The sequence below is a fragment of the Helobdella robusta genome (genome assembly GCF_000326865.2).
Source record: "Helobdella robusta unplaced genomic scaffold HELROscaffold_94, whole genome shotgun sequence".
Classification (NCBI taxonomy): domain Eukaryota; kingdom Metazoa; phylum Annelida; class Clitellata; order Rhynchobdellida; family Glossiphoniidae; genus Helobdella; species Helobdella robusta.
The window spans coordinates 334,890-347,487 of record NW_008705537.1 but is presented as its reverse complement, the minus strand read 5'-3'; the positions used below and the strand labels follow the sequence as shown (position 1 = coordinate 347,487).

Here is a 12,598-nt window from a genome sequence, read left to right as displayed (position 1 = left end):
TGACCTTGAACTCCTTGACCTCCTGGAGGAAGTCGCGGTCAAGGTCGGCATCATTAGCGTCGCCCCCGTCCTTCGAGTCTTAAAAAATTTCGAAGCAAAGTCAGGAAAAATTGAGGATGAATGATTTTCTTTCAATCAATAATTTTTTAGAAATCTGTAAATCATTCATTCCGAACGATCGAATTCATTCATTCAATCATTCATTCATTCATGCAACCATCCAACCGACCAATCAACCAACCAACCAGCCAACCAACCAACAAACCATCCAACCAACCAACCAACCATCCAACCAACCAACCAACCAACCAACAAACCATCCAACCAACCAACCAACCATCCAACCAACCAACCAACCAACCAACCATCCATCCAACCGACCAACCATCCAACCAACCAACCAACCAACCAACCGTGCAAAGATATGGACCAGCTGTTCATAATGACATTAGCACAGTGTACGAGATCATGGAACGTTAAGTGACTTAACTTCTTCTTCGTCAGATCGAACCTATTCGTATTCAAAAAGACCATAGCTGCATACTGCCTGGGAAATTAACATAATTTATTCACTAATCTTAGGCATAAATTAATCGCTAATTTGAATAATTTATTCGTTAATTGACCTGATACTTTTATAAATGGATCAAATTAATCATTTGCTCAAACATCATCACTGAATCATTCATCAACTTTAATCTGAACAAAATCAATCAATTAATCAATCAATCGATCAATCAATCAATCAATCAATCAATCAATCAATCGATCGATCGATCAATCAATCAATCAATCAATCAACCAACCAACCAACCAACCAACCAATCAATCAATCAATCAATAAATCAACCAATCAATCACAAACTGTGCCAAATGAGATGAGAGTAAAAAGTTACTGATGATGTTGTTTAGAATGGAACCAGGCAAGTCTTCAACCACCTTCAAGACTTGTTTCACATTGTCAAACTAAATTATGACAACAATAATAATAACAATAATAATAATAATTATTATTATTATTGACAAACTATCCCTGACCTGCCTCTTACAGCTTCTAACTGATATTTTTGTCCTGTCGGAAATGTCGTCTAAGGAATTTCTCAGACGAGTCGATAGCTTGCGGCCGATGAATTCCCTAACGACTAACGTGTCGAATTCGTAATACCTGACGGGCGTGGTGTAAATAAATTATGTTAATTAGATGAAAGTGTGTAGGGTTGACTGAAGTATTAAAATGAATTTGCATAAAATTTGGATGTGTAAGTTTTAAAAATTAATAATTTAAATAAAAAAAATAAAACAAAATATAAAAAAATATTAATAATTTTTCTACTCAAATTTTTGGTAAAAAAGATTTACTCCAATAATAAACGACAAAATTTTCCAAAATCTCAATTCACTTTTCGATAAGTTGACTCTGAATTTCAGGTGCCAGCTGTAACTCGAGTTGGTAGGAGAGTTCGGTCGGGTTCTTCAAATAGTTCTCGAGAAGTTTAAACGTTCGGTACTGGTCCTCGATGTCGTTTGTCAGCATCTCAAATGTGGCCCCGAACTGTAAAAGAGTTCCTTTCTTCTGCTGGATTTTCGCAGCGTTCTCAACTGTAAGTTAGGTTTGTATTATTATTTTATATTATAATTATGATAAAAATCATCACAAAAATATATTATTATTATGGCTGAATAAATAACATAATTGGAATTAATCTCAATATAAGATTTGCTTCAATGGTTTACTTTCGTTATTTTTAATTATAAGTTTAACCGTTAAGGTTAAACAGTTTAATAGTTAAACTTTAACTTATAAAATTGACAGTCTTAAATTTAGTTAAATTAAATTAATTAACTACGAGAGAAAATGAAAAGTGAATTACTTAATAAAAAATTAAAATTGAATAATAATTTAATATTAAATTTATTAAAAAAGTAAACATTTTAGTATAATAATTATATATAGACAGATAGTTTATTTTATACGTTTATAGTTATAGTATATATATATATAATATACCATGTTAATCATAATATAATTTATTATAATATAATAGTAAGTATAATTTAATCAAGCACTAATAAACTAGAAGACATTACACTCTAATTAGTACTGTAATCGTAATGATTACAATATTACATTTACTGATTTACTTTTACTTTACTTTACATTTACAATCTACTACTAATCTAATATTCTATCTAATGTTGTAATGGTAATCTGTAATGAATCTTATAGTCTAAGGGCTAATAAAAAAGTAACGGTTGATAACGACAAAGTAATTGCTAAAACTACTTTTCACTCCCTAACTCACCTGTCTGGCCGTCGAGCCAGAGTTGATAAACTCCAGTGTCAATCAGTGTTTCATTGCCAACAAAAACATCAATCAAAGTATTCATTTCGTGAAAAAGATCAAAATTAATAATAAATTAATTATTTAATTAAATTAAAAAATACAGAAAAATTTGCTAATCCGGAAAAATTAGTGCAGCCTGATAGAAACCGTCTTTTTTAAATTGGGTAAGAACTTCTAGTCATCTTCATTATCGTTCACATTTGTGTACAAAAGAACAATATTTTTTTTATAAAATTATTAAAAAACCGAGACACCCCATAGAAAAAAAATAAGAAAAAATGTATAAATGACACGCAGTAAAGTATAAAAATCAATAAACTGTGACAAAATATGAATAAATATTACAAGTTTTTAAATAAAAATTGAAAAAAATTCCACCAAAACTTGATACCATTATCCTCCTCTTAGTACATTAATAATGTTATCATTTTGTATCTATTAACATCACCACTGTGATCATCATAAAACAGACACTCTTCATCATCATCATCTTCATCATCATAATCATCATCACAATATTAATAATAATTTTTCTAACTATAATTATTTTCTTCATCGCCGAAATAATTATCAATATCATTGTTAAACATTAAAATTATCAACTATAATTATGGTCATCATCATCATCATCTTCACCATCACCATCACCATCACCACCACCACCATCATCATCATCATCAACAGTACCTTAGTCATCGTCATCCTCATCTTCACCATCATCACCATCATCATCATCATTATCAGTACCTTAGTCATCATCATCATCATCATTATCGTCTTCATCGTCATCAAACTTTAGAATCTGGAAAAAATGATTGAGGATTGCTTATTCTCTTCTTCTGTTTGTTCTGTGAGTTATATTTTATGAATAAATGAATGAATGAATGAATGAATGAATGAATGAATGAACGAACACAGTAAAGAACGAACGAACAAATGAAGTTTTAATGAACGAATGAATAAACGAACAAACAAACAAACGAACACACACACACGCACGCACACAAGCACATACACACACAGACACACACACACACAAACAAACACATCTCACTTGTGATAACATATTTAACGGGAGCTTATTCCTCCTCATAGAAATATAACCACCATCATCACCGTCATCATTAAAAACGTCATCATCATCGTCTTCCTCATCTTCATCCTCGTTAACCACTTCTTTATTCCAAACTCCATAATCAACGTCATCATCACCATCGACGATGATGACGTCACGATCATCACCCCGGAAGTTGTTTCTAGAATCATTTTCCGGCAAGACGTCGGCCAGACTGACGCAATTGTCCTCAACTTGACGTTGATGATGTTTGTAGCCGTCGGTACAGCGAATGAATTCATTATTATTATTGTTATTATTATTATTATTGTTATTATTATTATTATTGTTGTTGTTATTATTATTGCGGCGTTGTTGTATTTGGTTATAATAAAAATTTTTATTATAGTTATTATTATTATTATTATTGTTATTATTCTTGTTGACGTCATCATCGTCGCCATATTGCGAAGATGGCGACGCTGGTCGGTTGTAGCCGAGGTCTTCCAGAACTTTCCACTGATTGCAGTCAGGCGACATGCGGTAGACCTTATTCTCATCATTATCATAACCTTCCTCCCCACCACCATCATCATCATCATCGTCGTCATCATCAAAATTATTGTTATTATTATTATTTGTATTATTATTATTATTATTTTCTACGTCTCCAGTGTAGATGTTGTTGCGATAAGTTACCGGACTGTAGTTGGGGCTGAAACCGGAAGTGTCACCATCAAGAGGCACCTTGTACACTAAGCTATTGGTACTCTCCGTCGTAGAGCCCCTCTTATTAAAACCGGAAGTCTTGATCCATCTCCGTTTGTTATCCTTGTTCACTTTTAGCTGGCCGTCTTTCGTGTAATCGATTTGCCTGCCGTACTTAGGCCTTCGGCAGATGATTAGGCAGATTATGATGATCATGACGATTAGGAGTACTGAGAGGATGATCATCAGTACTAGGAACCATGTTTCCTGGTAGACGGGTGTTAAGCTGGCGACGTTCTGAGGCCTCGAGGTCACGCTCAGGTCGGCTGTTTTGTTGACAGCTGTCGTTTTTGAATTGGAGAGTTGGTTGGTAGTTTAAAATTAATTATTTTTTTACAATCCTCTAATTGGTATATCACTGCCGGAGGTCTCAACAACACACGCACGCACGCACGCACGCACACTGACACACACACACACACGCAAAACACACACACACAACACACACATACACACATATTCAGGCATCTCAAACATAGAACCGTTCATAAATTTTAAATGTTTACAATAAAAAATAAATATAATTAATCAATCAAAAATCATTTTATGAGTTTTGACAGTTTGAAAAAAGGAAAGAAAAAATCCACCAATAATATCAGGGACGTAGGGGTTGAAAATTAGGTCAGGTGATGACACACTTCCTTTCTGGGTCACCATAGTTACCCTGTATACATTGGCTGTACGGGTTTGATGGTGATGACGATGACAATAATGATGGTGATGATGACGATGATGATGACGATGATAATGATGTTGATTTATTTTTAATTAACTTTTAGAAGTATGACTGGAAAATAAATTATCCAATTGATCTAGCTCTGACATGTGCAACTGAGTTACAACATAATCAGGAATGTGTGTGTGTGTGAGTATGGATGTGTATGTGTATGTATGTGTGTGAGTATGGATGTGTGTGTGTGTGTGTGTGTGTGTGTGTGTGTGTGTGTAGTGTGTAGGGTAGTATGAATGATGTTGACGAAAATATTAAAAAAATGTCAACCCACTTCTATTTTTATCCACCAGCTGATCGACGTAGGTCAAGGACGTTCCGGAATATTCCATTAGGTCATTTTTGAAGAGTACGAACGATTTGATTGGTGCGTTGGGCTGGAAGCTCTCCGACCAATCAACGTTCAGGGTGTTTTTCATTAGACGAATGGTAGGCGGGTGACTGAACAGATAACGCGGGACTTTTGAAAAAACGAATTTTTGAAATATTTAATTACTTAATATTTAATTACTTAAAATAATACTTTTAATAATAATAATAATAATATTTAAATTATGACATAAAATAACTAAATAATTTAATAATAAAATAGAATTAAATGTACTAACAATCCACTTCGGTGATGGCCACAAAAACAGCTGACTCATCCGACCAACCAGCGTCATTCATGCATTTAAGCCTGATTTCATATTTCGTATAAGGCTGCAGATTGGTCAGTCTTGTGAATAAATTATCTCCCTGGTAGCCAATGAGAGGAGAGCTTTCTTGACAAGAAAAGTTGATTGGTCGGCTGTTGATGTCGTTTGAATAAGGTTGAGGACAGACGGGCCGATATGTTAACTGGTAGCTAGAATGTTTTTTTTTAAACAATTTTCATTAAAAACACAAAAAACAACCATAATAAAAATATTGTTTAAAAAGATAAAATACAATTTTTTTTAAATTATTCATATTTTGATTGTTAAAAATCGTTAAAAAAATCAGTAATACAAATAAAAATAAACCTCAAGTTTCCTTGATTGTTGATCTCAGGCCCCAGCCAATCACAATCGAGCGTCGATGACGTCACATTGAAAATTCTGAATCTTCCCAGATTACGCGGTACCTCGGTTAGAGTGGTCACGGAAATGGTGGGCGTGGCTACACAAGTCATCCAATTGCAGAGCAGAATGTGGACGTCGTAATTGGTTCCTGGATTCAAATTGTAGACGGAGAATTCTGATTGGATGGAAGACGCCGTCTGGTTTGGAAGTTGTGATAATGAATAAATTAAATAAATGAATGGATAGATAGATAGACATACAGACAGATATATAGATATTCAATCGAAATTGAATAAATAAAAATAATAAATAAGAATTAATTAATTATTATAGATTTTAATATAATTAAAATTAATTATTTGGAATAAATAACAATTATCGCCAAACCGGGGTTCCATTGAGATAGGCAGTGTAATTCCTGATGACCCCATTTTGCTGGTCCGGAGGGCTCTGCTTGATCGTCAGATTTCTCGATCCGACTGACTTTTGAGTTTTTAATTTCAAAATAAGATAATAGTTATACCACCACCGCTGCTGCTGCTACTTCTACTACTACAACAACTACTACTATCTACTACTAATACAACAACTACTACTACAACAACAACTACAACAACAACTACTACAACAACAACTACTACTACTACTGCCGCTGCTACTACAGTTAACGACCATAGTGGCTACGACGACGATGATGACATTCACAGTATCAACTACAAAAAAAAACCAGCCAACCAGCGGCGAGTGACCTACTTTAACGATCGGCCCGACCAATCCGGTTGGAGCCCCCTCAACGCTGACGACATCGGCCCAGGTGCTACTCACCTGACCCACTTCATTGACAGCCACAACCCTGTACTGGTAATGCGTGAAAGGTCGAAGGTCAACATCGAGGTCACGAAAGTTTAGGGGCGAATCGGCGATCAGGAGTTTTCCAGTGCTATCGTCATCTAGGTTTAATTAAAATTAAAGTCTTCGAACGCGCATACAAATGTGAAAATACAAAACAATAAAAAAAAACACAACAGTTGTCAAAGTATTTCTCATGTATTTAAAGGTAAAAGATTGGAGGTTATAGGTTAAAGGTTATTTCTTCCATTAAAAACCTCTTCGGTAAGAGTAATGATTCAATTCATAATTCATATTGAATTTATTTCAGACGAACGATAAAAATTAAGAACAATTGAAATGACAACAAACCATGAAAATGATGCGGACGACGATGATGATATGCTAGTGTTAAGTAGGACGATGACGTCACGATGAAAAATAAATAGACAATAAAAAGTGATGAATGAAGTATAGACATTGAAGATGACGACGATGATGAATGTAGTCACAACATCACAATCACACAGCTAGGCAACATCACAGCTACAACAGAAACGTACAATTCTCAGCGAACAATCTTCTGTAGAGCATGTACTGAATGATGACGCCATTCACTCTAGCAGGATTGCTCCAAACCGCATTCACCCCCACTTCCGGTTTAGAATTCAATCCGTTGTAGAATGACGTTAAGGATGGCGGCGAAAGAATTTCAGGTGCCGCGGGATTCGTTCTAATCGTAGTGACGTCACTGGTCGCACAGCCAATCAGCGTGCAGGCTTCTAAAGATACTGAATACAGTGTGTACGGTTGTAAGTTTTCGATTAGGAAGGTTGTTGATAAGCCGGTGAAAACTTTGCGAGGTGACGACGGTGAAGTTGATGACGACATGCTTGACGGTGATGATGATGTCAAAACTTCTTTCATGTACAGTCCGTAATTGATGATGTTTCCATTCGCGACCAGGGGCTCCGACCATGTTGCCAGAATTGAAAAGGCCGACTTGGCCTGTAGAATAGGAGGCAACACACCGACGGGCGAAGATGGCGGTGTGGCGATTGTGGTGGTTGGACTTGTGGCGTACCCTTTGATGTTGTAGGCCAGGATGACGTATGTGTATGTCGTTGCTGCTTTCAAGTCTGAGTCTATATAACTCCACGTTTGTTGTGGCTGTTGTGGTCGCGACTGCAGCGATAATAAATATACCAAAGATCCATTCCTCTTAACCTCAAACGACGTTATGATTCCATTCTTCTTCTGAGGTTCCGACCACGTGATTCTAGCGGAAGTAGATGATGACGTCACAACATCCGGTGGCATCATGGCTTCCGGAGGAGCCTGATCTGTAGTAGCCATATTGTTGGCGCTCTCAGAGCAGCCCCCAGCCGTACAGGCGATTAGTGACACCGCGTATGTAGCGTACGGATTGAGTCCGGAAATTAGGAATTCAGTGTTCAGTCCGGAGTAAATTGTACTGTCGTTTACTCTAACTTCGTACTTCACAATTTTTCCAACGCCAACGTTGTTGAAGTCATCACTACCAATTGGGCTATTATTAGTAACAGATGACATCATCAAAGAAGCTTGACTCCAATTGGCTAGGAGTTCGGTCGAACTAACAACCGTAACTGTAGGAATCGGAACGAATATCGGAGCAATATCGAGTGTACGAATTTCAGTCCAATTACTCCAGGTACATCCAGGCTCGCTGCAGACGGCAACTGCATATTTGTATAAGGTACTTGGTTTCAGCTGCATGTCGATGAAACTTTTATTTGAATTTGATTGGATGGACCAGGGAGCGATCTGATTGGCCCGTTTCAGTTGGTAGCCTGTGATTCGTCCGTTCGGCTCGGCTGGATCTTGCCAGGTGATCAATAGTTTGTCGTACTGTGATTGGATGGTTTGAATAGTGGGAGGAGCAACAAATGTGGGCGGAGCTTGAGGAGTGGTGGCTGCAACTGGGGTGCTACTGATCGTGCCAGCCTCGTTGGATATTTGCATAATGTAACTGAAATTGTAAATGAAAATCAGATGAGTATCTTTAAAGGGTTGAAAATATTAAAACCAATCAAATGAACGACTCCGACTAAACAAGCATTTAAAATAAATAACTCGAACGATTAGATCACCCAATAGCAACATTATTATTTTGCGTGAAAAAAAAACTTTAAAACTAGATGGCGCCACTGACGTGTATCTGTGGTAAGGCTGTACGTCGGCGTCCGCGTACGTGTACAACTGCAGCACAACTCCATCGCCCACCTTCTCCGAGTGTACAACATGGAAATCTTCATTCGTCATATTGCTATCGGCTGATCTCTTCTTTCTCAAATTGCCGTTATTATTATTATTATAAGTGTTATTATTATTATTATTATTATTATAAGTCTTAGTAGCGTTTTCATTGGAGATTGGGATTCTGCTGCGCAAAACATCAATTCTATTTATAGGGCCGTTCGTGTTTTTTGGAATTTCCCAAGAAACCGAAACGAAACTCGAATTAGACAGGGGCATCTTATAAATAGACGGGGGGATTTCCGGCTTAGCGGCAGCCGACCGAAATTGGAACCAACGGGATCTGGTGCAACCGGAAACAGTGCAAGCGTACAAACGCATGGCGTACCTCGTGTACGGTTGCAGACTCTGAACCTCGAAGTGCTGATATAAACCTTGGTATACAACGTTTGTAACTGATGATGGTGGTAATGATGCTGGTGATGATGATGATGGTGATGATGGTGATGATGCTGGTGATGACATTGCATCGTCAATATAATTTTTCAGTTCAATTTTATAGTAAGCGATAACACCATTCGGACTTTTCGGCTTCAACCAGCTGACAATCACCGACTTTCCACCGACAATCGATTCGAAGGATGGAGGTTCGATTCCTGAAGGAGTCGATTGCTCAGTTTCGTATTCAGTCGTATATTCGCTCCATATCGAGCCGGCACTGTTGACGGCCGAAACTCTGAATTTGTATCGACTATATGGTCGGAGAGAACTGACATTGGCACACAGGGATGTGCTAGCAACATCGACTAAAACGGTAAAATCGGTTGAAGAATCGTTAAACGTACCGACACCGCTGCTACTCGCATTGTTTTGGACGTCAACAGTTTGCATGAACCGGCATTCCAAATAATATTTTAAAATCAGTCCGTTCGGCCTAACGGCAGGTGTCCAGCACAACGATGCAGAGGTGGATGTGACACGCAGCACTTGTGGTCGATCGAGTATTTGCGGTTTTGATTCTAGGGTTAAAACCGAGCTGTAAGGGCTGGCTGTTTCGCCGGTCCTCGTCACGCAGATCACTCGGTAGCTGTAGTACGTAAAGGGCAAGACATCGGGTGTCTGGTCGTAAAACTGCATGGTCGTTGAATTCATTTTAGCGATCAGAAGCTCGTTACTCTGCAGCTGCAACGTCGGACTGGCAGTCGTGAAAGCGGAAGTCGCATTCATCGGTCTTGTCGGTAATGTCGGTATCACCATCCGGTCGGTGGTCTGCGATGGCACATCCCCATCCAAAGCACCGCTCATCACTAATCTTCTTTTCACCAAATAATACAAAATAACCCCGTTTGGCTTCAAGGGTGACGACCATGTCACCAAGACGCAAGTTGGACTGACAGGGGTTAGGGAGGGCGGAGGTTGTTGTTCGGGTGGGGAGGGGAGGGTTGTGATTCTTTTTGCCGAGCCAGTACCGCACGATGGCCTGGAGACATTCGTCAGACAGGACTGCATTCGAATCTGGTAGTCTGTGTACGGCTGCAGACCGGTAACAATGGTCGATGATGGCAATGATGATGATGATGATGATGGTGATGAAGATGAAGAAGATGATTGTGATGGTGATGTTTGCTGTTGAGGCACGAAGATTTTCGTCACGTAAACAGTATTCTGGAGAGAGTTTATTATTATTAAGTTATAAGTTAAACTGAAGCCCGCATTGTTACTCGAGTTGCCATCATCATCAGCATCAGACCAGGATAGAAAAACGGAAGACTCGTTGAGAACCGTGGCGTTAGTAACTTCCGGTATGAAAGTCGGTACAGCAGTCGGGACAAAGATCTCAAACGATGGCGAGTAACCTCTTCCGGCGGAAGTAGAATAAAAGATCATATATCGATAATGCTTTTCCGGTTTGATGGGGTCTTTAAAAACTGGCATCTCGTCTGGACGGTAAGTGGCGACGTTTAAAAATGGAAGTCCGGATTCGGATCTTTCGACGCCCATCTCCGTTAAAATGCCGTTCAAAATGGCGGGCGGAGACCACGTGACTTCCGTCATGTTCGCGCTCTTTCCTACAAAGACCAATGGCGGTCTTATGTCTGAAAAAGGCGAAAATATGGATGGGTGACGAAAATTAATTAGATAAACTAATTAAAATAAAATAGACGAATTAATTAAAATAATTAAATAAATAAACTTAATAGAGGAATAATTAAAATTAGTTAACTAGTTAATCAATTAATTAATTTAATTAATTAAGATAGCGAAAAAAATTTTTTCGGAAAATAAACTCGTCCAAACCCTGCGGTATGTCCTCGAGTGTGACGACATCAATGACGTCACTGGCCGTGCAGCCAATCACAGTGCAGGCCTCCATGGTGAAGGAATATTTGGTGTACGGTTTGAGGCCTTTGATGATGACGATGACGACAAAAATGATAACAATGATGATGGTGAAGATGAAGAAGATGATGATGAAAATGGTAACAATGATGATGGTGAAGATGAAGAAGAGGAAGAAGAAGATGATGACGAAAATGATAAAAACGATGATGTTGATGATGATGATGACGTCACAAGCACTTACCTTTCAATGCATAGAAAAAAGAACCATCTACTGGTGAGAAAATTATTGATGGCGACTTTGGCGACGTATCCAGCACAACCCTATTCTCCGGTGACGTCATACGAATGACGTATTTAGTTATGATGCCGTTCGGTTTACTAGGTCGATGCCATTTAAATGTTAATGAGGTCGGCGTCAGATTGGCTATGATTGGCTGGCTAATTGGGTCGGGCTGTCCTTCTTTCGTCACCGCCTCAACCTGATTGGACGGTGAATTTAAATTTTTAAGTATCGATGAGGTCGGTTCGAAATGTGATTGGATGGCTGGCTAATTGGGTTATGACGTCACACCAACAGAACCAATCACAAATCGGCAACTAGACCGATAACTCGCTTGAAGATAAAAAAAGCAGCGTGCTTTCATTACGTAATGTGTGCGTGTGTGTGTGTGCGTGTGTGTGTGCGTGTGTGTGCGTGTGTGTGTGGTTGTTGCTGTTGAAACCTCCGAAAATTACACCCACTGAATAACTACTACGAAACGAAAGCAAACAAGTTTGTGTGAACTCATTGCCTTCGTAATATTAGAGCCAAAAAAAGTGCTGATACTACTACTACTACCACTGCTGCTGCTACTACTACTATTACTACTACTACTACTACTACTACTACTACTACTACTACTACTACTACTACTACATAACTAAACAAAACACAATAACACATTTTAAAAAATCTCCCTCCACAAACACACACACACGCGCACGCACACACACACACACACACACACACGAAACCATGAAATCACAGTCCTACAAGTAATAACAATAACAATAACTGAATAATAATGATCCGTAAAACCAACCGGTAAACTCTGGATGCAGCCGGCCGAGTTGCAAGCCGTGATTGTGTACCGGTAGACTCGGTACGGTACGATAGCATTCGTGTCGGTATAACGGAAAGATGACGACGACGACGATGATGATGATGGGGATGATGATGATGATGATGGGGATGATGTTGATGATGATA

At 38.4% G+C, this 12,598-nt stretch overlaps 2 protein-coding genes across 2 annotated transcripts in view; both read right to left on the bottom strand.

Moving 5' to 3' along the window:
• Nucleotides 1-2,498, bottom strand: HELRODRAFT_194696 (hypothetical protein; the record flags this gene model as incomplete). The annotated part of the gene is made up of 6 exons (XM_009033600.1): nt 2,304-2,498; nt 1,401-1,599; nt 1,039-1,165; nt 866-966; nt 414-547; nt 1-78 (listed from the first exon to the last, which is right to left on the bottom strand). Coding segments are annotated over exons 1-6 (723 nt in total), but the record flags the coding sequence as incomplete, so codon positions are not given.
• A 635-nt stretch (nt 2,499-3,133) lies between these two features.
• The window catches only part of HELRODRAFT_182878 (hypothetical protein), a gene marked incomplete at both ends in the record, with an annotated part of 30,824 nt that continues 21,359 nt past the window's right edge, over nt 3,134-12,598 (bottom strand). Inside the window, 12 exons of the mRNA XM_009033599.1 lie at nt 3,134-3,193; nt 3,400-4,448; nt 4,755-4,844; nt 5,172-5,357; nt 5,506-5,744; nt 5,902-6,137; nt 6,328-6,423; nt 6,694-6,890; nt 7,332-8,779; nt 8,963-11,102; nt 11,305-11,412; nt 11,591-11,828. Of these exons, the coding sequence (XP_009031847.1) occupies nt 3,134-3,193; nt 3,400-4,448; nt 4,755-4,844; nt 5,172-5,357; nt 5,506-5,744; nt 5,902-6,137; nt 6,328-6,423; nt 6,694-6,890; nt 7,332-8,779; nt 8,963-11,102; nt 11,305-11,412; nt 11,591-11,828 (6,087 nt within the window). The remainder of the gene's footprint in view (nt 3,194-3,399; nt 4,449-4,754; nt 4,845-5,171; nt 5,358-5,505; nt 5,745-5,901; nt 6,138-6,327; nt 6,424-6,693; nt 6,891-7,331; nt 8,780-8,962; nt 11,103-11,304; nt 11,413-11,590; nt 11,829-12,598) is intronic.